The sequence below is a fragment of the Equus quagga genome, chromosome 13 (assembly GCF_021613505.1).
Source record: "Equus quagga isolate Etosha38 chromosome 13, UCLA_HA_Equagga_1.0, whole genome shotgun sequence".
Classification (NCBI taxonomy): domain Eukaryota; kingdom Metazoa; phylum Chordata; class Mammalia; order Perissodactyla; family Equidae; genus Equus; species Equus quagga.
Window position 1 is genome coordinate 42,173,158 of NC_060279.1, and position 26,655 is coordinate 42,199,812.

Here is a 26,655-nt window from a genome sequence, read left to right on the forward strand (position 1 = left end):
GTGCCTTTTAAGATTCTTTTTTAGAATCTTTTTTCCTATTTCTCTCCTCACTGGCCTTTAACATATAGGCAGCAGCAACAGCAAACGGAGTTGGAGGTGGTACCAGGACGAGATGGACTGGCCAGCTACAATCATTCCCAGGTTAGTGTGTCTTCTTTGAAGAGGACAGTGAGCATTTCCTTAAGAAATGTCCCCCAGTGCCAGTTAGAGTGTATGTGTATCTTTATATGAATTTAGAGGTTATTGAACTGTCATATTAAACCTTTCATGGTTATTTTTATCATTGTATTCCACAGGTTTCTGTTCAGCCTGTGACAACCACAGGGCCAGAACACAGCAAACCCCTGGAGAAGTCAGATGGTCTATTTGCCCAGGATAGAGACCCAAGATTTTCAGAAATCTACTCCAACATCAATGCAGGTATGTTTTCGTTTTCCTTTTAAATTCTCATTTTGATCATTTACTGATGGACCTGCTGCTGCCCAGTCAGTAGTCTTCCAACATATTTCCACTTAATTATAATACCTTATGAATAAACAGGAACTTGCTGAACTAATATACTACAGCCCCTTGACTGGCCCTCCCCCCACTCCTTTTGGTCCACAGATCAGAGTAAAGGCATCTCCTCCAGCACTGTCCCTGCCACCCAACAGCTATTCTCCCAGGGCAACACATTCCCTCCTACCCCCAGGCCGGCAGAGAATTTCAGGTGAGCCCCATATGTGTATGTTGCTTTATAGGGCAACTGAAAGATTCAGTTGCTGAATCCAGGTTTTATTCTTCCCTAGCTTTCTCTGGTCTTTTCAGACAAAGCAGTGGAACTTCTAGGGCCTAGGATGAGGCAAGCTGCTTTTCTTCCTGCTATTTTTTGCACCTGTCCTATTGCCATGTTCTGCGTTTTATCTCTGTGTGTCTTGATCAGTGTGTGACTGTCAGTCTTTCTTGTCTTTTCTAAATCCTGTTATCAAGTTTTCCTTAACCTTAGGGAAGTCAGGGGAATCTAGGGATAGTGCTAGATTGTCCTGCAATTCCCAGATTCTGTGGTACACCCATCCTTTTAATCCTTTACCTCACTATTTGTTCACTCCTAGAAATAGTGGTCTGGCCCCTTCTGTAACCATCGTCCAGCCATCAGCTTCTGCAGGGCAGATGTTGGCCCAGATTTCCCGTCACTCCAACCCCACCCAGGGAGCAACCCCAACTTGGACCCCTAGCACCCGCCCAGGCTTCTCTGCCCAGGTAAAGCTTTTCATTTCTCTGTCCCCTGTGTACAGTTTTGTTTGGTTAGGTTTCTTTCCATATATAAAATTATCATTGTCTACCATAGATATCTTCTCGTCAATCCCCACGCCTACCTTCCAGTTTTTATCTTTATTGGGAATAGCTAAATAATTAAAAACCATAGATAATCCAAAAATCTCAGAGTCTGTGGTTTTTCACATATTCACTTTAAATCAGAATTTCTCACACGGAACTTCTTGAACAGATTTGATTTTTCAGATTAGTTTTGAGGTAAATTCTAAGAAGTGTCCACTTTGGTTAGTGCTACAAAATATAAGAACAAAGGAGAAAGTTAATTACTAATTTACACAGAGACTGATGTCTGTTTAAAAAAAAAGTGTTGAAAAATCCTTATAAGCTCTATGTGTTTATGTATGTTAAGCCTAAAGCTAATATTCTTTCATATATTAATGTATGCTTATATTGCATAAGTGATATTTTAAATGAAAAAACAAAAACAAAAGTAGGCTTCAGGATTGTTATATGCTGTATGATCTCAATTGTATAAAAAATCCATAGGAAAATAAAAACTGGAAGAAATTATCAAAAATGTTAACCATGGGTCTTTGGTGATAGAATTATAAATGATTTTCTTTTTTTTCCTTTACTTTCCAAATATTCCAAGTGCATATGCATTACTCTTATGGTGAGGGAAATGTTTAGTTACCAAAAAAAAGGACACCATTAAGAACAAATGAATGCAATAAGACTGAATAATAAAATGATGCAAAGTATTTTTTCTCCTTATGTAGTACTGTACTGTTATTAATGCCTCTAGTTTTTATAACTTTACAGTTTATAAAATGCTTTCATTTAAATCATTTTCATTTAATTCTCACAACTCTAAATGTATACTTATTTTAATCCCATAATTCTTTGCTTTTTGCACTTTATCACAACTACCTAGAAATAGTGTCGAGGGAGATTGGGAGTTAATTAGAAGGAATATACAATAGGAATTAAGTGATGAGCTTGGCCCAGAATCCAGTGATTGACAAAGGGTTGACTCTCATAAGAATGGTATGTATGGTAATGTTAATGTTCCATGTATTGTTCTCTATCCATTTCTCTCTTTTAGCAGGTGGCTACCCAGGCTACAGCCAAGACTCGCTCTTCCCAATTTGGTGTGGGCAACTTTCAGACTGCATCCTCCTTCAGCCCCATGTCCCTCCCTGGTGCGTCCACTGCCTCCCCTGGTGCTGCTGCCTACCCTAGTCTCACCAATCGGGGATCCAACTTTGGTGAGTTTAGATAGAAGGAGGGTAGCAGGAAAATCACAGCACTAAAGAGAAAAGGTTTGATAGTTAAAATGGTTTGCTTGCGTCCTGGGTGCACTAACCTAATTATGGGGAAGTACAAGGTGACAGTCCATTTGGAATTTAAAACCTATCCACATGAAAAAGACTTTAGCACATATAACAAAAAGCATGCAACGTATTAGAAGTTTAATAATATGCAAATGTAACCTAAATGAGCAAAGGACTCTTCAAAGGCTGCCTAGAGAAGAAAAATTAATTTGGGCCTGGGTTTTGAAATACAAGAGGCATTAATTGGCAGAGAGAAGGGCAGAAGGTATCTAAGTAAAATTAATGCTTGCATGTACTTATATGTGTGTTTCTCCTCTCCAGTGGGGTTAGTAGATTGAAGTTGTTTATTCTTCCTTGCTCTCTTTCCAGCACCTGAGACTGGACAGACTGCAGGACAGTTCCAGACACGGACAGCAGAGGGTGTGAGTGTCTGGCCCCAGTGGCAGGGCCAGCAGCCTCATCATCGTTCAAGTTCTAATGAGCAACATGTTCAACAGCCATCAGCACAACCACCTGGCCAGCCTGAGGTCTTCCAGGTGAGAGGGTGAAAAGATTTCAGAAAACCAGAAACTAGGAGGAGAGGAAGGGTCAGGGAGGAGAGACAGAGAAGGAAGCATGCATGGATTGAGGTGTTCGATTGGGGCAGGGAGGCTGGGGAGGGGTATGTGGGAGAGACAGAGTAGGGACATGTAGAAATAAATGTCATTAATTGGAAAGATTGTGAACTTAGTGTGATAGACAACCTTTAACCAGACCGTGGTTAGTGACACGAGGCTGTGTGAAGATGCCAAAGAAAGTACTTTTATCCAATTCAAGGAGAACCACATCCCACTTCATAGTAGCTTGAGTATAAACATACTGATTATGGCTATAAAGGTTGATTTATACAAATCCTGAGGGGGATCTCAAGAATGAATGGAGTAATCTTAGGTAGGATAAAGGAAGAGCTAGTTTAAAACACAGGTTGAAACAATGCAAAACATATTTTGGTGGAAAACAAATAGGATAAGAGATACTCCATATACAGTGTGTCTATGGGAGGTTATATGAAATGTGGCAAGCAGATTTTTCTTGCTTTGAAAATATTGAGGATTAGTGAAGAGGAAAAATGTAGAACTGTAGGAGGAAGACAGACAGGAGACTAGGAAAAAAGGTTGTCAGCTAAAGGAGTCAGAGTTGCTGGGAGGAAGAAAGGCTAAGAGAATTCAACACAGCAGAACCTCTGGGGCTGGGGATGATGGCTCAGGAGAATGTTGGGAGGGAGCTCCATAAATGTGAGGGATCAAGGTGTATGACAAACTTACTCTTTTTCTCTTATTAGGAGATGCTGTCCATGCTGGGAGACCAGAGCAACAGCTACAACAATGAAGAATTTCCTGATCTAACTATGTTTCCCTCCTTTTCAGAATAGAACTATTGGGGTGAGGATAAGGAGTGGGGGAGAAAAATCACCATTTGTTTTCAAAATGCAAATCTGTCTGTAAACAGAATAAAAGTTCCTCTCCCTTCCCTTCCCTCACCCCTAATGTGTACCCTCTTTCCCTTACATTTCCTTTGCCTTCCTGCCTCTCTGAGATAACATTTATAGAAGAAATGGAGTGAATCCTCAAGGCTTTGGGGACACTTTGAAAAATTGAGGCTGAGTGAGTTTAAGAATGCCTTTCCTTATGTCTCCTGACCAGAAATTTGTGACGAGATGATTTCTGTGAGGGTCAAGGGGCAGGTTAGAGAACCTGACATCCACTATTTGCCTTGGATACTATGGCATGTTTTTGTAAAGAAATTCTGACTTAAGGTCAGGGAGAGGAGAAATGTCCTCATATTCGAGGACCATGAAACATGGTAGGTATATATGGGGCTTTAGAAAGTGCGCATAGGCTCTTTCTGCTGCCTGTGAGCAGTTCCTCTGGAAAGAGACGCAAGAGTGAGTGAGTGGTGTGTGTGTCTGTATGTATATGTATATGTGTGTGTGTGCGCACGCGCATCTGTCTCTGTGTTTGTTTCTTTCTCCCTATTAGGGAGTTATGCAAAATTTGCCCCAGATTTTATCTTTGTCTTTGTCTGTGTTTTTCAAAGAGTCCTAAGGAGTTAAATCTTCCAGGTATTTTCCACTTAGTATTGCAGCCAAAGAGTATTTAAGTAAATGTCTTTGCTGCACTTGACATCTATGCCCAGCCAATATGCAACTGTAAGCAAATATATAGTCTTCTGTTGATATGGTTGGTCTGTCATTGAAGATATTTAGTGATAAAGCTGGGTCATTCCTGCTTTTGGTGCTCTCACCTTATATGGAAGATCTGCAAACATTACAGAAATAGGCTGGCAAGATAAACACTTTCAGAAACCCTATACTTGGCCGTAAGGATAATGCTGCATTTTTCTCTCGGAATCACATATGCTGTGTGTTATGTAGAGGTTATTTCTGCATGGAAACTCAACTTCTTGGATTAGCAATCCCAGTGAGACTCCTCACTGCTGGAGTTTTAAACCAAATACCAAGCCTTCTTGCAAAGTAGCCTCTTTCATCCCATACTCCAAGTATCCAGTCTGGGAAGAAACTGAGATTTAGGTCTCTCTGGGCCTGTAGTTCTTTCCTCTTTGCTCCCTCTCCAATCTTGAGATTGGATTTTGCTTTATAGTGCAAGTGTAATAAATCCATGTGATAGATGGGGCCTGGACTCCCATGCTGACAGGGTCACTTAGCAATTAGCTATAGCCATATAAATGCGGATACAGGTTACTACTCTCTTTACCTTCCTCAGGTAACAGTCATGTGTATCAGCCTTTTCTTTTTTTTTAATTGGCTCGGGCCAGTATCTTAAGTGCAAGACTGAATTAATAAGGAGACGACATACTAAATGTAGCCATAGGGGACTGAGGAGCACAGATGGCCTTGGAGAGGCTGAGAGAATGTCATTACTGGGTTTCCCTCCCTTTTGTCTCCAGTCTGGTGCCAGGTAATGGAATGGAAAAGGAGACAGTTTATTTTTTTATTCTATGTGCACACATACAGTATACATACATATTTATATCACAATTTAAGAAACCAAAAAGTTGAGTTTCCAATGAAATCTTTGTTTTTTAATAATCAACTGTTTTTAAATGTGATCAGGACTATAATATTGTACAGTTATAGGGATTTGGGGGAAAGGGAGGGGAGGGAGAAGATGCTCTGGGGGTTTTGTTTCTTCTTTTCCTTCAGGGTTTTATTTTTGATTGTTTTGTTTTTTTCTTCTTGGCCATTTCTGTACTGCTGGCATCTGTGCTGAGCCTTACAGTGGCAAAAATAATGACATGTAGCAAAGATTTTAAAACAAAGTATTTTTTTCCTTTTGTAAACTTTCTTGTGTTGTGTGATCTTGATGCGGCTTTGTTATTCCTTTCCAGCTCCTAAACAACAAACACCCACAATTAGTTGAACTCATAGCTTGAGCTCCAAATATACAAACATAAAGCACAGTGCATCTGTAATTTCAGGAATCAGGAATCACAGGGCTTGGATCACTCAGCCTTCCTTGGTTGTCCTCCTGATCCTGACTCATTCTGAGTAAAATCAGCAGGGACATCTGACCCTGGCATGGGGGTTGAGGGATTGCCCTAGTCCTTGGGAGAGGGGGAGAGTTGGGACTTGAGGCCAGTAGGGCACATCTGGATTCCTTCCCCCAGCATAGCCTCCTCTTCTGGATTAAAAGGAATTTAGGGATGGGGAAATTTAAACTATTCAGGTCTGGACCTGGTTTCCCTCTAGGACCATGTAGTTCATTAGCAAATCTTAAAACCTACAGACATAAACCTGTGTTCTTGAGGGTCTGTGTATGTAATCCAGCTGGAAACTGAATCTAGATCCTATGTATTATCCTTTCTGTTCAAAGGACCCTCTTTTCCTCTTCCCCCACATCTCTTTATGGAAGAAAATGGAATTTGGGGATGTGGTTTAGGGACTGAACTAGGCTCATGATCTGTCACATGCCTGGATGTTGTGGGAAGCATGTGGAGAAGCTCATATGACTGGACCTGGATTGGGGATTTTAATAACAGGACAGCTAATGTTCATCAGGCATCCCACCATCTGAGAGTTTTAGCAACAAAGAAGTCACATGTGAGTTTGTCAGTGCTTATGGCATTTATTCCAATGCTGTCATAAATAACCAGGAGAACTGTTTTTGGTTACTTTTAGAACTGGTTTCATCTGGATTTTTTGGACATAGCCTTCCTCAGCAAAACCATGTTAGAATGGGAGAGCTTCCTGCCTGGAAGCAAAGACAACTTTTAGCCGACAAGCTTATAAAATATAAACGATTTTGGAGCCTGTGGCTTCCCATACATACTGTTTTCTAGCCTTTTGTGTTTATTCCCTCATCCCTGGTGTAAGGGTCAGACACAAATTCAAAAACTGAGATTTCAAAATTGGAGAACTGGGTATTAATAGGAAAAGGGGAGGAAGAGATGTAATCTCCCAATGTAATAAATAATGTATAATAAGAAGGAATGGGGGAGACCAGGACTGTCCTATTTATCCACCAAAGGGAAGGTAAATCCCAGCTTGAGTAATGTTTATTGAGGCCTTTTTTTGGTCAGCCTCAAAGACAGTCATGTGAAACTAAGTACCTAGCAACTCTCCACCCTGGCACACACTGCATATGCACACAGAAACACTGCAAATCCGCTGCCTCCTTTCCTCCTCCCTAACCCCCCTTCTCTCAGCATTTTTATCCCCGCCTCCCTTCCCTATCCAAATTTTCCAGCCAACCGCTGGAGATGACTTCCGCAATCCTGATGGAATAAATCCACCACCCCTAGTCATCCGCCCACATCCACACTTTCCTGCCGAAACGAGCCCAGAGAGCAGATCCCCATCAGCAGGTAACGTTTTCAACTTCTTAGATCTTTTTAGCTTCTCATTCCTGCCAGTTCTCCATTTTAGAAGTATTAGGGATATAGTGACTTGGGAATCAAAATGAACTTTGTAGGCTGCGGATGAATACAGTCATGCCCTTCTTAGGTCATTTCCTGGCCAAAAAAGATCTGTCTGGAAATGGTTAGGATTTCTTCTATGATTTGTATGGATGTGTGCATGGTTAGTGAAAGCAAAGAATGTGGGGAATCCTTTGCCCATCCCTCAGAGAGTGGCTTCTTTATGGAGGGTTTTTTCCCTGCGGACGAGGAGTGGTGCAGGGAGCTGGTAGCTCAGTACTTCCCACTCTGAGGCATCTCGAAGCCCTTAACACTCCAGATATTAAATGTCCTGCTGGACATTGTGCCAGTTTGCAAAGATTACACAAAAAATGGGCTATAGATTAAAAAATTATGCAAGCTGTATGACTTGCTGCAGACTGTAAATTGTTCTTTAAATGGAGGACAATTAATTCAGCAAGCCACTGCAAGAAGTGAGTGAAGCTAGAGTAAATTTCTGAAAAGCTGTGTATTTAATGATCATAGAACATTGCTTCTCTGTCTTAATATTCTTCTAACTTTGGTTCTGAGGCTTTTTGTCCTATGAGGCAGTCACAGAGGTTTTTTTGTTGTTGGAAAAGGAAAGGGAAAACCTTCCTGCCCACAGCAGCTGGTTGAGATTAGGACGGTTTCCTCCCTGAGGAGGGAGTGGGCAGAGAAAGGAGGAAGAAATGAATAAGAAGACTGAGGAGACAGTAAACATCTCAAAGAATAGCAAATACTGCCAACTCTTTCCTTGGCCTTTCCTGGCAAGAGCTGGAAAACTGTCAGAATGTAGGCCAGGAAGAGAAGAATGCCTTGAAGAAATGATCGGGAAGCAAAACTTAGCTGGAAATCTCTCCCTTGTGTGTTCTCCAACCCCACTCATCCCACCTTGCGCTCACCCTGTCCATCTCCTCCAAGTCTGCTGGGGACACTGGAAGAGAGAGGTGCTCAGCCCATCCTGATTGTCCATTTTCTACCCCTTTTCCGCTTGTCTGTGCAAGTGTTTGTGTGTGTGTGTGTGTATGTTGAATCTCCCTATGTCAGAATACTTGGAACCAGATGTATCAGCACCCCATCCAAACCCAGACCCCTCTGACTATGGTCATTTGCTTTATCATATGTAAATCCCCATCTATTCTTTGTCTACCTTCCTCATAAAGCCTAGTTTTCCTTTGTTTTGTGGTCTTGAGGAAGGGGTTCTTAACTTCAGGTTCGAGATCCCCAGAATTATTGTGTGTGCTTGTGTTTTTCTGGTAAGAGGGACTAGAGTGGGTTGCAAGATTTTGGGAGTCTGACTCCCAAAGGTTAAGAACCACCTGTCTGGGAATATGGCTCCAGCTATTTCCTCATCCAAAGCCAGGCTAAGAACCCCTTGGCAAATGGAAGAGTCTCCCCTAATTATCCCCTTCCCCAGGATGTGGGGGCTCAAGGTTTTGCTGCTGCCCATGGTGAGTTTTGCTCTATACCCAGAGGAGATACTGGACACCCAATGGGAACTGTGGAAGAAGACCTACAGGAAGCAGTATAACAGCAAGGTACCTGGGGACCTGGAGGGAAGTCTGGTGGGAGAGCTGGAACCTGAGACCCCCCAGTCCTGGCTTCCAGACTCTCTTCTTCAATCCAAATACTTTTACCACTCCAACGAAGCAAACTTGCCTTTGTTATTTAGACCTTAACATATAGTTTTCATTCCTACTCCTCAACTCATCTTCCATCAAGTCCTATCCTTCCTTTTCTTTGTAACTGTTTTATATTTCTCTTTTGGGAAGACGTCTCAGATTAATGCTATTAATCCATAAGCAATTTTTCTATACATCCTTCCAGAGCTTTGCATTCTATTACTTGTATTTGTTTACATATTTTTGCATGCTTTTAATCCCATGGTCAGTTCCCCAACTAGATTGTAAACTCTCTGTAATTGTAAGTTTCATCTTTTCTCCTAAAAACCTGCACAGTATTACATACGTAACTTTGCACACAGGAAACAGTCTATGCCAGTACTGACTGTGCTCTGTTTAGGTGGATGAAATTTCTCGGCGTTTAATTTGGGAAAAAAACCTGAAGCATATTTCCATCCATAATCTTGAGGCCTCTCTTGGTGTCCATACATATGAACTGGCCATGAACCACTTGGGGGACATGGTGAGTTGTGCCTCAGCTCCTGGCTTCCTGCCCTGTTTGCCTTAGTTCTCTGCTTATGCCTGGCCTCTTCCTTCTTTGTCCCAGACCAGTGAAGAGGTGGTTCAGAAGATGACTGGACTCAAAGTACCCCCCTCTCATACTCGCAGTAATGACACCCTCTATATCCCCGACTGGGAAGGCAGAGCCCCAGACTCCATTGATTATCGAAAGAAGGGATATGTTACTCCTGTCAAAAACCAGGTACCCTCTTTTCTACTGGGTATGGGTATGTAAGCTGGCATGATCTCTTCCTTTTTCTGCTTCTTTGCTCTTAAGGTAGGAAGGTACCAGGAAGAGGGGGCAAGGAATTAAGGTACCTGTCCCATGCTGAGAGAATATAGGCTATTCCAATATTTAACTTATCACCTATTTTTGTACATTTAGGTTGTTTCTGGTTTTTCTTTTTTACAAATAGTGTTTCTGTAGGCACTCTTGTGTCTATATTTTTGTGCACGTGTACAAATATTTATGAAAATAAATCCTAAAATTGGAATTGTTAGGTCACAGAGAATCCTTTCCAAAAACGTTTTTACAATCTTACATTCTTACCAGCTTGACAATGTCAGTTTTTCTGCAACCTTAACAATGCTAACCCTATCAACCAGATGAGTGATTGATTTAACATTCATTCAACAAACACACTTTTTCAGAACCTACCAGGTATAGTGCTAGGCAGTAGAGATTCAAGATGACTAAGACATAACCTGTGTCCTCAAGAAATCCGCAATCTTAAAAAACAGAACAAGAAAGAAAAGTTTATAATCTAGCCGAACAAACAATAATACTAGCTAACACTTTTTGAGAGATTATTGTGTGTCAGAAACATATAAATCCTTTGCATGAATTAACTTTTTTAATCCTCATAATCCCATTAAGGGTATTGTTATTATCCACAGTTAAGGAAACTGAGGCACAGAGAGGTTTAGTGACTTACCTAAAGTCACACGTCTAGTGGGTTGCAAAGCTAGTTGTCTGCATGGCTTTACTACAGCTAATGGTAACAATAGTAACAATAGTTATCAATAGCAACAGTAGCAATAGAACAACAAATGTTAAATGAAAGGAAACAGGAAGGCTTTGCAGCAAACAGGACATGCATGCTGGAATTTATAAAATGTATGGACTTTCATCAGGCAGGTACAGGGAAGAAACAAAAAGTGTGAACAGCAATGACTGATAGTTTCTCTGTTATACCTCTAAGGGTCAGTGTGGTTCCTGTTGGGCTTTTAGCTCTGTGGGTGCCCTGGAGGGTCAGCTCAAGAAGAAAACTGGCAAACTCTTAAATCTGAGTCCCCAGAACCTGGTGGATTGCGTATCTGAGAATGATGGCTGCGGAGGGGGCTACATGACAAATGCCTTCCAGTATGTGCAGAAGAACCGGGGCATTGACTCTGAAGATGCCTACCCATATGTGGGACAGGTGAGACTGTCCCATACGGTTATACAGCTGTGATGGCTCGTCCTTTCCCAGCATGATATTTTGTACTGGAAACAATTCCAGAAATCTCGTTTTCTGTTCCCTGTCTTCCTTTCTTGATGGGACAATTTCCCATAGAAGGCCAAGAACATTCACACAATCTGGGAGAATTTGGGGAGTTTAGACTACCACAGCTCCTATCTACCTCTCTGACCTGGAGGAAAAACAGAGGACAGGTTATCCCATGGATCTCCGAGTAGGTCTCTATAACCCTCAGCTCAGCTCCTCCCATCACAAATCCTCAAATCCACCATGCTAATTTCATGAGTCATGTGGCTTTATTTTGTATGATCTCTGTCGGTTTTGGGAATGTTTAAGCAAGTTATGTAAGTTAACACGCTAACATGTATAAAATGAGTGAAAAAACAAGTTGCTTTATATTTACTGTAATTTTAGAGATCAACTCACTTCCTCCTACAAGATCCTTTAGTAATAGGAAGGAGATCTGGGGCTTTTTATATAGCTGGGTTGATAGATAATATAATATGGAGCCTTTGCCACAGAGGCCTTTGCAGCAGGGATAACAAGTTTGAGTAATAAAAATAATGGCTACTGTGTGCTAAGCTATGTGCTTAGTTCATTTTCTCACTTAATCCTCATAACAGCCCTATAAGGTAGACTTACCCTCACTTTATCGGTGAGGAAATTGATACTTAAGGAGGTAAAACAGCAGACTCGAATTCATACCGCTAGATATGTAGCAGACTTAAGATTTATCTACCAGATCTGTTTGTCTACTATAAATATTCCCAGGCATATCTTCTATGCATATGTGCAAGAGTTTCTTTACTAGAATATAAACAATACCTTGGAACAGAATTGTCTGCATCTTAGAGTACGTGCATCTTCAACTTCACAGCCATCAATTTTATTTATTCATGTTGAGTCATCTGAAATGATGTCTGGCTGAAATAAAATGCTCATTAACGTAAATGATTGAACAAATCCATTTCACTTGATCCTCAACAACCTACATAGTAAAGTCACTTCAACACATCCTCATGACATTGGCCACATCGAAACAGTACTTTATTTTTGTAAATTTCATCCCATTATTACTCCATGTTAGAGTGTTTTAGCGGTGACATATACAAGGCAGAGAAATTAGACGTTATACCTGGAAAAAAATTTCTTTAATCCACATACAATTTTCAGAACTACTTTGTCCCGAGTCGATGTTTGAACTCTGGGGCTGCTACTATAAGGTACAGCATACTAAAGCTGCCCTAACAGATTAGCTTTTTAATATATATATATGTATATATATTGTTTTCCTCCCCAAAGCCTCAGTGCATGGTTGTATATGCTAGTTATAAGTCCTTTTAGTTCTTCTATGTGAGCCGCCACCACAGCATGGCAACTGACAGATGGGTGGTATGGTTCTGCGACTGGGAAATGAGCCTGGGCCACTCAAGTGTTGAGAGCACCAAATTTTAACCACTAGACTCTCAGGGCTGGCTCACAGATTAACTTTTTAATTCTGAATACATCAGGCCAATTAGTGAGATAACCTAAACATGGCAAAATTTTCTTTTGAAAAGTCAAATATTCTTTTGGCAACTTTTTATTGTCACTTGATATCAAAAAATTAAATGAATCCTGACAGTATATACAAAAAACAGATTTATTTTTATAATATTTTCCATATTGATTAATTCAGACAGCCAATTTAAAGATTTGTGCAACTATATTAAAGAAAAATAAATACTATCAGAACTCATAGTTGATCACTCATCCACAGCTTGCATCATTTATTCAGTACTATATTAACCAGTTTGTTGAGAGAGAGTTTAACTAATACTCAGAGACTCTGAGTAATTTAAACAAAAATTACATAATATTTTAAACCCCATTTTGGAGTAGGAGCATTTGACTTCTAATTTCTGTTCTTCTGCCCCCTCAAATGATCTCTTCAGCATTTTAGAGCAATGTGGAATGATTTTGCTCTCATAATCAATTGAAATGAAGAATTAGCTATATAAGATACGTGTTCCATTTTTAACATTCTGAATCTTGGGCAACTATTCTCTTCTAGCTACTTTACAGGGTTTTTTTGTTTTTTGTTTTCTCTTCTCCCCAGAGCCCCCAGCACATAGTTGTATGTTCTAGTTGTAGGTCCTTCTGTGTGTGCTATATGAGATACCGCCTCAGCATGGCCTGACAAGCAGTGCCATGTCTGCACCCAGGATTCTAACCAGCGAAACCCCAGGCTGCCAAAGCGAAGCACAAGAACTTAACCACTCGGCCACAGGGCCGGCCCCTCTACTTTACACTTTTTAAAAACTCTATTGTCCAAAACTGAAAGAACCTCTCTTCTCACAGGAACATGTGAATGAATGGAGGGAGGTAAAGACAAAATTTAAAAAAGAAGAAATCTGGTAGGTCAGCAGCCAGATAATATAGTAATTTAAGTTCGTTCCAGACATAATGCACGTTATTCTGACTTTAAAGCATGACATCCTTCTGAATCCATTCCCAGGATAATTTATTTTGCTTGTAGATCTGTGCGATTTTTGGCACTAGGAGGCAGCAAGGGTTTGGATCATATGGCAGAGAATAAAGGAATCTTGAGAAATTATTAAGACAAGAGACTACTGTAATCTTAGAATATTATGTCAAATGCTGCCATTATAATATTTAGATAATGTATTCTTGTAGATGCACCTTTAGGGTTTTGAAAGGGTAGTCTGTTGAGAAAATTAATTGCCAAAAAGAATAGACCACCCTGCCATGGGTTGCCATTAGATTCCATAAATGTGGCTTCCCAATGAACATATCATTGTTAACTATACCTGCAAAACATAGTGCTAGAACTTCACCAGCTAAATTGCTAAGTTCTGTATTAATTTCTTTTAGCATCATGTTATGTGCTTTTACCCCTGTCTCTCATGAGAGCCCAAGGGTCCAGCCAAAACTCTTTGCCTCACACTGGCTCCTCTGATACATGTGCATAGGGCCCAGTTCCTCCCTCCAGCTGAGCCTTTGCCTTGGCCTCCTCCCCACAGCAGCTGGTGCCTCCCTGCCCTCTGAGGCTCACACATACTACATGGTCAGAAGATGATTTGTGCTTTAAAAAAAATCTTATTTCAGGGGCCAGCCCCGTGGCTGAGTGGTTAGGTTTGAGTGCTTCTGCTTCGGTGACCCAGGGTTTCGCTGGTTTGGATCCTGGGTGCAGACCTGCCACCACTCATCAAGCCATGCTGAGATGGCATCCCACATGCCACAGCCATCAGAACCTACGACTGGAGTATGCAGCTGTGTACTGTGGGACTTTGGGGAGAGGAAGAAGAGAGAAAAAAAAAAAAGATTGGCCACAGATGTTAGCTTAGGTGCCAATCTTTGAAAAAAGTAAAAAAATACGTAAAATCTTATTTCAGAAATCTTTCTCTACCTTGAGGTAATAAAAATATTCTCTCTCTCTCTTTTAGGTTTTATAGTGTTTCCTGTCATATTTATGCTTTAAAATCCCCTGGAGATTATTTTTGTTTATAGAGCAAAGTATCCATTTTTCATATTCTTTTTGTAGTTGTCTAAATGGTGAGGCGAGAATAGACCCTCTCGAGAGACCCTACTGTGCTGCCCCTGTTAGTTCACTCTCATCACTCAAAACATTGGTAGCATTTCCTACTCACCAATTCACTGCCTGTTGCTTTGTCCTAGTCCTATTTCAACTTTGTTTTTTCCAGGATGAAAGTTGTATGTACAATCCAACAGGCAAGGCAGCTAAGTGCAGAGGGTACAGAGAGATCCCTCAGGGGAATGAGAAAGCCCTGAAGAGGGCAGTGGCCCGAGTGGGACCTGTCTCTGTGGCCATTGATGCAAGCCTGACCTCCTTCCAGTTTTACAGCAAAGGTAAGGAGCTCTTCCTATAGAGCACAGTCAACTGTCTCTTATGATGTGGGCTTGGCAGCTTCTCCAAGGGCACTGAGCATTTTCAGTACTTAGTTTCCATATTCGGACTGTCTGCCAGAGAGAAATTAGCAGCTGCCACAGTGCAGACATCTCTGTCGTAAACCCTCCTGACTGGGACAGGATTCTAGAGGGTCTCCTAGACTGGGAGATCCCACAGGGAGACCCTTGGATTGCAGAAAGTTTCACCTTTGACAGTTTGTTTCCTAGGTGTGTATTATGATGAAAACTGCAATAGTGATAATCTGAACCATGCGGTTTTGGCGGTGGGCTATGGGATCCAGAAGGGAAACAAGCACTGGATAATTAAAAACAGGTAATTATGGGAACACTACTTTTATCATTCAATCACCCTCTTAACACTCAGCCTCAACTCCACTTCCTTTCTCTCTCTCAAATCAAGAGAAAGTTGTCTCAGACTTTTCCATTCTACCTTCCCAATCAGAGGCTATTAATTGTGACATTTAATGGCCAGACAACAGTACTCAAAGTATGTGTTAGGCAGCTGCTTCATGTGCAAGGTGCTTAGTCATGTACACAAACAAATGAGCAGGATGTCTGCCTTCGGTGATCTCATAGTCCCTAAGAAGGACAACCTAACTAACCAGAACGTAAAATAGCACCAAGAACCAGCAGGAGCTTTGGAATTATATATTTTTTCTTTCTTTTTTCTCTAATGTGATCAGTTCCTTAGGGAGGTTTCCATCCTCATCTGTCTATGAGCAGTGGCAACCAATGTAAAGTTTTAATATCCCTTTGTGCAGCTCTTTGCCCTTCCAGATACTCTTAGGATAGACATATATAAGAACTCGCCAAAGATTTTGAAATCTGTAAAGAGAAATGCTTTTTAGAAAAGAGAGATGAACAACAACAAAAAATTAGTGTCTCCCTCCCTATTATTGGAAGAAGTATGGGGCCGGCCCCGTGGTGGAGTGGTTGAGTTCAGGTGCTGTGCTTCAGCGGCCCAGGGTTTTGCCAGTTCGAATCCCGGGCGCAGACATGGCACTGCTCATCAAGCCATGCTGAGGCAGCGTCCCACATGCCAAAACTAGAGGAACCCACAAGTAAAAATACACAGCTATGTACCCGGGGTGCTTTGGGAGAAACAGGAAAAATAAAATCTTTAAAAATAAATAAATAAATAAAATAAAATAAGTAATAAATAAAAATAAATTTAAAAACTACAGGGTACCTTGGTTCCCCATTTCTCGTTAGCCCCTTGTGACTTCAGGAGGTCAGATGTATGAGAATTATGCTTTTCCTTTCCTCGTTGGTCAACACCAGCCTAGCAGCAGCACTGATTAAATTTTCTGTCCTTGGTGCGCTCCAAGGAGCAGGAGTCCTAGACTCCGGAGAGTTCACAGGCCATTGCAGTGATGTGACCAAGTTGGGCTGCTGCCTAGAGGGCTGGAAGGACAGAATGTGAGGCTGGGAGTTGCTTCAAATCTGAAGCAACTTTTTATATCACAGTTCCAACTAAGGGTGAATGTGAGCACCTTTCTGAGAAGGTGTTCCTTCTCCCACAGATTCTGTCCTGTGTTCTCCTTTTCTCGACTCCCAGCCCCAAGCACTTACCCTCTCCTTTCTTGGTCAGGTGCCAAGGCTGGAGGCTGCATCTGAGAGAGCTGGGAGGAATAAGGGGCACACCCAGGCAGGATCAGGATCATTGCAGACCCCTGGAGAAGGGAACAGGGGTAGAGTACAGGTCTTAAGTAAAATGTATTGGGTAATGGGAGAATTTACTGGTTCGGAAAAAGGAAGCTCATTAAAACAATTTAGGAAGATACATAGACCAATCTCCCCTCTCTATCTCTCTCTTTCTCTGTCAGTCTTTCCCTCCCTCCCTGTCTCTCTCTAGTCTTCCATTTCCACTTGTTGCCTTAGCAATCTCATCCATTCTCATAGCTTCATTCATCTCTCCTATGGGGTATACTCCCAAACCAAGATCACCAGCTTCAGCCCCTCTTGCCTCTTTCTTATGCTCTAGACTCACATTTTCCAGATTACTGTTCCTAAAACACAGATTGGATCATATCACTCTCCCAGTCAGAAACCTTTGCTGTCTCCTCCACTATAATGGGTCACAGAGTCAAACTCCTTAGCCTGGCGGTAAAGATAATTCACACTGATCTCGATCTACCTTTCCAGACGTATCTCCTACTACACTCTGTCAGGCACCCTATTTTTCAGCCACGTGATCTTAACACACGCCCCATGCTTTCCTGCCTCTATTACTCATTTCACACTCCTCCACTAGCATTCCATTTCCATAGATCCAGATTCTATTCAGCCTTTGGCCTCAACTCAAATGCCGCCTCTTACATTCAGCCTTCTGTGATCCCTTTAATCAGCCGCAATCTTTCCTACCTTTGAGACCTATGTCATTATGCCTTCTCTCCATTTCTTGACTTGGAACTCTTTAAAGGTAAAAACTGTCTTATTCATTTTTGTATACCATCAGCACCTAGCACAATACTCTGTAAGTGTTTTAATGAATAAATAAACTGGGAGTACTAAGTATTTTCCTTGATTGGTCCTACAGCTGGGGAGAAAACTGGGGAAACAAAGGCTATATCCTCATGGCTCGGAATAAGAACAACGCTTGTGGCATTGCCAACATGGCCAGCTTCCCCAAGATGTGACTTCAGCCAGCCAACCCCGTCCTGCTCTCCCATTCCTTCCACGATGGTGCAAGTGCTGATGTACTTTGGAAGGGAGTTGGTGTGCCTTTCTTGAAGCAGATGTTGTGATACAGAGATTGTCCATTCCGTTTCCCCATTTGTTTGTGCTTCAAGTGACACTCTTACTACTTTCCTTCTCTCCACCCAAGGCCTTTATTTTTCACTGTGGCCACAGTAGGAATTTCCCTAACAGGTGTGCTTTCTCAGGCTAAGAGATGTGACCAGAGCCTGCCCTGACTGTGTTGTCCTGGGGCTGATTCTATGCAAAGAGTTAGAGGCTAGAGATCTTCAGATAGGCTAGATTCTCCTTCACAGCGACTAGTTAGCTTTAACCATTCTAGAGGACTAAGGTGTCCCGACTTCTCAGTCTCCAAGTTCACTTCTTCTATATCCTCAAGATAGAAATTTCTATGTTTTTCACCCCAATTCATAAATCTATTCATAAATCTTTGGTACAAGTTTACATGATATAAGAAATGTGTTTTATTTTTCCTTCTTTGCATTTTTAAAGTAAACCAAGTATTTATCTCATGTCTATAATTTAATAAATAGCTATATAGTAAGCATTCATTTTGTGTCAGATACTGTGCTAGGTGCTGGAGACAGAAAGATGAATAATGCATATTCCTTATATGTGACGTGCTTACAGTTTGTTTGGAGAGACTGTCACATAAACACTTCATCCCTAATTCATTTATTTGTTCATTCCTACCACCAACATTTATTAAGTGCTTAACTGTACTAAGAACTATACTAAATTTCAGGAATTAAATGGATACAAGGAGACTTCAATATTTAATTCTATCTGTAGGGGGACCAGATTAAGTGACACATGAACCTGGGTCTTGAGAAATATCTTAAGGACCTTTCTGAGGTTCTAGAACCTTAACTTTTGCTGTCAGCAAAAGAGGAAATCAAAATTCTTTATAATGGTTTCCAAGAAGTATTAATTCTAAAGAACTTAGCTGTTGGAACCGGCCTGGTGGCGCAGTGATTAAGTTCACACATTCTGCTTTGGCGGCCCAGGGTTTGCTAGTTCGGATCCCGGTTGCGGACATGGCACTGCTTGGCACGCCATGCTGTGGTAGGCGTCCCACATATAAAGTAGAGGAAGATGGGCATGGATGTTAGCTCAGGGCCAGTCTTCCTCAGCAAAAAAAAAAAAAAAAAAAAAAAAGAACTTAGCTGTCTAATAATAAATCAGCACAACTGGTTTTGCCATTTTTTCACAAAATGTTTATTGAGCACCTATTATTACCACTTGGAAGAGTTCACATTTATTAAATGCTTACTGTATGTCAGGCACTATTTTATTTCGTTCTATGCAAAAATTACTTATTTTGTGAGTAAATCTTTATTAACATGTGGTAAGTAGTGTATTTAAGGCTAAGAGGACGAAACAAATTAGTAAGACATGGCCCTGACTTCAGGAATGTAATAGACTAGTAACAGACATATAAACAACTAATAATACCAACCATAATGAAATAAATACTAATTATGCAAGCTCGGGAAAGAGTCATTAATTCCTAATGGGATTTTAGATGAGGCTTCATTGACAACAGAACTTTGAAAGATCTGAATGGGCAGAGAAGATGGGGTGGTTTGTGGGGTGAGAAGAGAGAGAGCTGAAGGTTCTGGATGAACAAAGACATGCAGAGAGCTGTGTGTGTGAATGGTTGAGGGCCGAGGTGGCTCAAGGTTAGAGTGCAAAGGCATACATGGTAGAGCTGAGGTGAGAAAAGCAGGTTGAGGTGAATCCTGGAGAACCTTGAATGCTTCCCATGTCTCAAGAAGTTCCTACTTTATTTTATAGACACACAGCTATATTAGTAGGCATCAAATATTTTTGAGCAGGAGAGAGACACGATCAAATCTATATTTTAGCAGTATTCCTCTGGCAGTGGTGTAAAGAACAAATAACAGATGAAAAACAAAATGGAGATGCAAGAAATTGGAGGGAAGTTAACATTTAAGAGACACTGCACATACTCTCTGTCTTTTCAAAGAAAGAATACTTCACAGAAGAATGACTCCTGAATTTTTTGAAGCTTAAGTCTGAGTTTGGCAGATGGGCTAGGTGAAAAACATTATTCCAGACCCAAAGAATAGCATGTTCAAATGTGTAAGAATGAGAGAGCATCCTCAGCAATCTGCAAATAGTTTTTGTTGAGCTTTGAAAGGATCAAAGACAAGCTTGAGAGATGGCTGACACCCCAGTAAGGAAATCTACACAGCTCTATTATTTTGATCTGGAATTTTTTTCCATCTGCCTAAAGAACATCCTTTAGAATTTCCTTTTCTATGGATATGTCGGCAACAAATTTACTCCATTCCTGTATGTATTTGGGGTTATTTCTAGATTTTCTATTCTGGTACATTAATATATATATCTATACTTGACTAGTATTACACATTTATAATGTGTTTTAATATCTAATAAGGTTATTCTCCTTTTTTAGAATTTTTTCTGAATATTCTTGGTTTTTATTTTTTCCATACGATCTTTACAATCAGCTCATCAAGTTATCAAAACTCCTGCTGGCAGTTTTATTTGGATCACATTAAATTTATATCTTAATTCGGGAAAACTGATCTCTTCATACTATTGAATCTTCCTATCTAAGAATAACAAGTCTCTTTAGATTTTTTCAAGTATTCTTTTGTGCCCTTCTTATAGATATTTCTCATTTCTTGCTAACCTGTTTTCTAGGAAGATTATCTTTATTATTGTTTTTCAGTTTAAATGGGGTCTTTTCCAATATAATTTCTAATTAGATGTATATTTGAAAGCTATTCATTTCTGTTAGTTTTTGTACTCAGCTACCTTTGAATTCTTTTTGTTTATATGTTTTTAGTTGATTCTCTTGGGCTTTTTTTAGTACATAAGTGTATCATCCATAGAGGTAAATTTTACCCCTTTCTTTCTAATTTTTACCTGTAATTTCTTTCTTATCTGTTTGTATTAGATAATATCTCCAAAATGATGCTAAGCAATAGAGATCATAGATCCTGACCTAGAAACGTGATTATTTTCATAGACGCGTGAAATTCCCCTGTAAAGATTTACATAATTTATTTAACTAAACCATAATAGGTGAACATTTATATTATTTCCAGTGTCCTCAGTTACAAATACTGCAATTAATGACTGGCATTTTAACACAAAGAAGTTTTAAAATTATCATACAATCAAATCTGTCATATAGTTTTTCTTTCATAATAACAATATTAGCTAACATTTATTGAGCTTTACTATGCAGCCCATGCCATGTTAAATGTTTTACACACAGTACCCTTATTATTGCCATTTTACAGATTGCAAATAGCTTGCCCAAGGTTACCTAGCTAGTAACTGGCTGAGTCAGAATACAGACCCAGGTTTTTTGTTTTCGTTTTTGTTTGCGTAGAAGATTAGCCCTGAGCTAACATCGTGCCCATCTTCCTCTACTTTCTATGTGGGACGCCTACACAGCATGGCTTGATGACCGGTGTGCATGTCTGCACCCGGGATCCGAACCGGCGAGCCCTGGGCTGCCGACGCAGAGTCTGCGAACTCAACCACTGCGCCACTGGGCCAGCCCCAAATCCTTTTTGTTTTTATCTTCTTTTATAGATTTTATTATTATTCTTTTTAACTTTATTTTATGGAACATTTTAAACATATACAAAAGGAGAGAGAAAGTAATAGAGTGAAGCTCCACGTACTCATCATCCAGCTTCAACAATTGTCAACATTTTCCAATCTTGTTTCATTTATCTTTCCTCATTTTTTAAAAAGTATTTTAAAGCAAATCCCAGATATCATTTTACTCATAAATACTTCATTATATATCTCTGAGTGAGGAATTTTTTTAATACAACCACTATGCCATTAGCGCACCTAACAAAATTAATAATTGTTTCCGAGTATCATTTAATATTTAGAACATTTTAAAATTTCCTCATTTAAAGTTGTCTTTTAACTTTTATTTTACTCAAATTAGTGTCCAAACAGATTTTCAAATTGCATTTGGTTGTTATTAAGTCTACTGGATTCCTTGACAGTCATTTTCTGTACCTGCACTCTCCCCAAACACGCATACATTTTTTTTCCTTGTAATTGATTTCATGGAGAAGCCAGGTCATTTGTCCAGTAGACTGTCTCATATTATGGAGCTGGCTGATTACTTGCTCCTTCTGAATTCAAGGTTCCAGAGCTCTTAGCTACTACAGTATACTCTGTTTCTCACAATCCTTCACAGATGTTGTGAGGAGGAAATGAAAACTTACAAGTGACAGCTCATTAAACTTTTAATGGCACAGGTATTGCAGAAATCCTGGGCAATTTTATTCTTTTACAGTACATATCCTTCTAGCTAAACTTTCAGGCTCTTCTGCTCTTGGAAAGCCTTTATGAGTCATTGACAGGTTTCATAATACTTATAAGCTGAATTTGTCCAAGGATTTCGGGAATCTAGTTCTTCACCTCTGGTCATATATTGCCTAAAGGCTTGCTTTCCTGAGACTCTATGTGTAGATTTAACAGGGTAAGGATGCTATGCTTCTGCAGATGACAAGATCTTATATACAGAAAATTCTAAGGAATTAACTGAAAACCTATTAGAACTAATAAATGAGCTCAGCAAAGTTGCAGGGCACAAGATCAATATACAAAAGTCAACTACATTTCTATACAGTAGCAGTGAACAAACTAAAAATGAAATTAAAACAATTCCATTTACAATAGCATCAAAAAGAATAAAATACTCAGGAACAAATTTAACTAAAGTGTAACAAACTTCCAGTTATAAAATAAATGTCATGATGAGATAACGTACAGCATGGAAACTATAGTTAATAATACTGTATTGCATATTTGAAAGTTGCTAAAAGTAGATCTTAAAAGTTCTCATCACAAGAAAAAAATTTTGTAACTATGTAGGGTGATGGACGTTAATTAGACTTATTGTGGTGATCGCAATTCACAATGCAGTCATGCATTGCTCAATGACAAATATGTTCTGAGAAATGCATCATTAGGTGATTTTGTCATGGTGTGAACATCATAGAGTGTACTTACACAAACCTAAATGATACACATAGGCTATATGGTACTAATGTTATGGAACCACCATAATATATGTGGTCTGTTGTTGACTGAAACATCATTATGCGGTGCATGACCGTATATACAAATATTTAATCATGTTGTACACCTGAAACTAATATAATGTTGTATGTCAATTAGACCTCAATAAAAAAATAAAAGAAAAAACAAAGAAGTGCAAAACTTATACTCTGAAAACTGCAAAACATTGTTGAAAGAAAGTCAGAAGACCTAAATAAATGGAAAGACATCCCATGTTCATGGATTGGAAGATATAATATCATTAAGATGGCAATACACCCCAAATTGATCTATGGATTTAAAAAATCCCTATCAAAATCCCAGCTGGCTTCTTTGTAGAAATTGACAAGCTGACCCTAAAATTCATATGGACATTCAAGGGACCCAGAATAGCCAAAACAATCTTTAAAAAGAATAAAGTTAGGGGCCAGCCCCGAGGCTGAGTGGTTAAGTTCACGTGCTCCACTTCGGTGGCCCAGGGTTTTGCTGGTTCAGATCCTGGGCGCGGACATGGCATCGCTCATCAAGCCTTGCTGAGGTGGTGTCCCACATGCCACAACTAGAAGGACCCACAACTAAAAATATACAACTATGTACCAGGGGCTTTGGGGAGAAAAATGAAAAATTAAATAAATAAAAAGAATAAAGTTAGAAGACTCACACTTCCCAATTTCAAAAGTTACTACAAACCAATAGTAATCAAGACAGTGTTATTACTGGCATAAAGATAGGTGTATAGGTCAATGGAATAGAATTAAACATATAGAAATAAACTCTTTCATTTATGTTCAATTGAGTTTTATCAAGGTTGCTAAGACAATTCAACAGGGGAAAGAATAGTCTTTTCAACAAATGCTGCTGGAACAACTGGAGAACCACACTTAAAAAACGAAGTTGGAATGCTACCTCACACCATATGCAAAAATTAATTCAAAATGGTTTGAAAAGCTAATGTAAGAGCTAAAACTATGAACTCTTGGAAACATAGGAATAAATCTTCCAGATCTTGTCTTAGACATGACACCACAAGTACAAGCAACAAAATAAAAAGTAAATTGGACTTCATCAAAATTAAAAACTTTTGTGCATCAAAGTGTTACTCAATAGAGTGAGAAGACAACCCACAGAATGGGAGAAAACGTCTGCAACTCATATATCTGATAAGGAGTTAACATCCAGAATACATAAAGAACTCCTACAACTCAACAACAGCAAAGAACCCAATGTAAAAATGGGCAAAGGATTTGAATAGACATTTCTCCAAAGAAGAAATATAAATGGTCAATAAACATATGAAAATATGTTCATCACTAGTGTTTAGGGAAATGCAAATCAAAACCACAATGAAATATCACTTCACACCCATTAGGATGTATATTACAAAAAAGTAGAAAATAACCAGTGTGGCAAGGATGTGGAGAAATTGGAACGTTGGTACATTGCTGGTGGGAATACAAAATGGTGCAACTGTTGTGTAAAACAGTTTGATGGTTCCTCAGAAAGTTAAACATAGAATTACCATATGATCTAGGGATTGCATTCCTAGGTATGTATCCAAAAGAACTGAAAACAGGGACTCAAATGGATACTTGTACACCGATGTTCTTAGCAGCATTATTCACAACAGCCACAAGGTAGAAATAACACAGGTGTCCATCAACAGATGAATGGACAAGCAAAATATGGTATATACATGCAATGGAATATTATTCAGCCTTTAAAAAGAATAACATATCGATACATACTACAACGTGGAGGAACACTGGAAACATGATAAGTGAAATAAGCCAGACTCAAAAGGACAAATGATTCCACTTATATGAGGCATTTAAAATAGGCAAATTCATAGATACAGAAAGTAGAATATTACCAAATGCTGAGGAGTTATTTCTTAACGGGTACAAGATTTCTGTTTGGAATGATGAAAAGGTTCTAAGCGGGGGAGGTTATGAGTGTGTGGGGGCAAGGAATATATTGGAACTCTGTACTTTCAGTTCAATTTTGCTGTGAACCTAAAACAGCTCTAAAAAATAAAGTCTATTAGAAACAAAAAAGTTCTGAAAATAGATGTGGCGATGGTTGTACTTAATGCCACTGAATTGTATATTTAAAAATGGTTGAAAGGGTAAATTTTATGTTATGTATATTTTAGCGTAATTTTTTAAAAAAAGAATCAAAAAGAGTTCTAGTGACTATTTAAAGCTTTATTATCCAGCCATGTAATTTTGAATTAAACATTGCTCAGTCACTGTTTTTTTGTTATTCCTGTCTTCTCTGCTTCTCTTACAGTCCATATTAGCAAATTCTGTCCCTCTGTCTTCCACACACGATATGAATCTGCCACTTCTTTACCTCTACCACATCTCTCCGCCCCCGCCCCCAGTGTAGGTCCCCATCGTTTCTCCCCTGGACTTCTCTGGAGCCCTCTAACTTCCCTGCCTCAATGCTACGCTCTGCTTTACTGTAGCCCACACTATAGTCTATTCTCTGTACAACAGACCACATCACTCCTCTCTGCAAATCCCTCCCGTTACACTTTCATTTATTTAACAAGCTAGGCACTGTTCTGGGAATTCAGCAGTGACAAAATCCATGACCGCATGGAGCTTATATTTTAGTGACTTTAGAATATAATACAAAATTTTTAAGTAGCCTACAAGCATGATCTGGTCCCAGGTTACCTCTCTGACTTCATTTTAGCCCGTGGACCAGTTCTCTAAATATGTTCTCTAAATAAAATTAGAGTTCTGCTGGAAAGGAAGTAAGGAATGAATGGTTGTTGTTAAGAAACGTTCATACCTACATAAAAGAGTACTTACCAATGTCCCTTCCCCAGTGAGACAACCCAGGGCCTTACCTGTTACTGTGTTCAGCTTAGGGCCCTAAGCTGAACACAGCTCTAAGGATTTTGGGCTAATGTATATAGTCTTCCCCATCAATTTTGGATATGCCCCCTTGAGACGTGGCAACCTAAAACTTGTTATCTATAATATATGTAAAAAATGATGGAGAAGAACAGGGTAACTACAATGAAAAGTCTAATTCTGGAAAGGGGAGAATGGATGGAAAATAGTGCACAATTATCATTGGTCCATAGCATACATTATATCCTGCTAGCAGGAACATGGAAGACTTCATCCCTGGCAGTGGAGTGAGTTTCTTGGCCAGCCAACTGCGAACCTCCAGGTTTGTTCTCTGTAGAGATCTTCCTTAATGTTCACCATGGCTCCTGGCTCTTCCTGCTAGATGTTCTTGCTTGTCCCTTATTCTCCACCGCTATGTCACAGGTGGGCATGGGGTACAAGCTTTTTCTGGAGACCGACTACTCAACTTCAGCTGTGGTACAAGTTGGGAGCCTAAAAAGGCAATAGACTGCTAGGCTTAGGGTTTCTTTGGTAATACAGTTCCCATAAAAGCCTTTTGTTTTATTCCGTCTGCTAGTTACCACAGCCAAAGATTTTTTTCTAGTCACTAGCCAGAGGGAGGCAAATCTTCAATGGGCTAGCCTTGGGACCTACAGCCATCCCTGGAGCTAGGGGTGAAGTTGCTTCTATCTTTAAGCCCAGGAATGTTTGTGTGTGGAGCGGTCCCCATTTTAAAATCAGGATGCTATTGCCACAAGAAAGGAAAATGGAAGCTAGGTGACAAAAATAAATAATGTATACTTTCAGACATCCTTAAGCTCATGTATTCTCAACTTTTCTCTACCTCTACAGAGAAGATAGATGTTGTTCACATTGGTGATACATTTCCATGGGTACACTCACAAAA

General features: G+C 39.8%; 2 protein-coding genes across 8 annotated transcripts in view; both read left to right on the plus strand.

The window, feature by feature from the left end:
• The window catches only part of ARNT (aryl hydrocarbon receptor nuclear translocator), a 62,892-nt gene extending 56,965 nt beyond the window's left edge, over positions 1 to 5,927 (plus strand). For 3 of the 5 annotated variants that reach the window (XM_046682484.1, XM_046682480.1, XM_046682483.1), the window contains 7 exons: positions 69 to 141; positions 297 to 420; positions 607 to 709; positions 1,092 to 1,239; positions 2,360 to 2,522; positions 2,958 to 3,124; positions 3,910 to 5,927. In XM_046682484.1, the coding sequence (XP_046538440.1) occupies positions 69 to 141; positions 297 to 420; positions 607 to 709; positions 1,092 to 1,239; positions 2,360 to 2,522; positions 2,958 to 3,124; positions 3,910 to 3,999 (868 nt within the window). In that variant the 3' untranslated portion in view covers positions 4,000 to 5,927. The remainder of the gene's footprint in view (positions 1 to 68; positions 142 to 296; positions 421 to 606; positions 710 to 1,091; positions 1,240 to 2,359; positions 2,523 to 2,957; positions 3,125 to 3,909) is intronic. The other 2 variants (XM_046682485.1, XM_046682482.1) reach the window with 1 other exon arrangement.
• Positions 5,928 to 6,060: 133 nt separating this feature from the next.
• CTSK (cathepsin K) lies at positions 6,061 to 23,889 on the plus strand. 3 transcript variants are annotated; one of them, XM_046682488.1, is made up of 8 exons: positions 6,061 to 7,451; positions 8,941 to 9,061; positions 9,546 to 9,668; positions 9,753 to 9,908; positions 10,909 to 11,127; positions 14,871 to 15,036; positions 15,304 to 15,409; positions 17,636 to 19,284. In XM_046682488.1, exons 2-8 carry the CDS (start codon positions 8,942 to 8,944, stop codon positions 17,733 to 17,735), a joined length of 990 nt encoding a protein of 329 aa, XP_046538444.1. In that variant the 5' UTR covers positions 6,061 to 7,451; position 8,941; the 3' UTR covers positions 17,736 to 19,284. The 3 variants fall into 3 exon arrangements, with proteins under 3 accessions (XP_046538444.1, XP_046538443.1, XP_046538442.1); XM_046682487.1 differs by lacking the exons at positions 6,061 to 7,451; positions 17,636 to 19,284 and adding an exon at positions 23,682 to 23,889 and having other exon boundaries at positions 7,468 to 9,061; XM_046682486.1 differs by lacking the exon at positions 6,061 to 7,451 and having other exon boundaries at positions 7,471 to 9,061.
• The last annotated feature ends 2,766 nt before the right edge of the window (positions 23,890 to 26,655 follow it).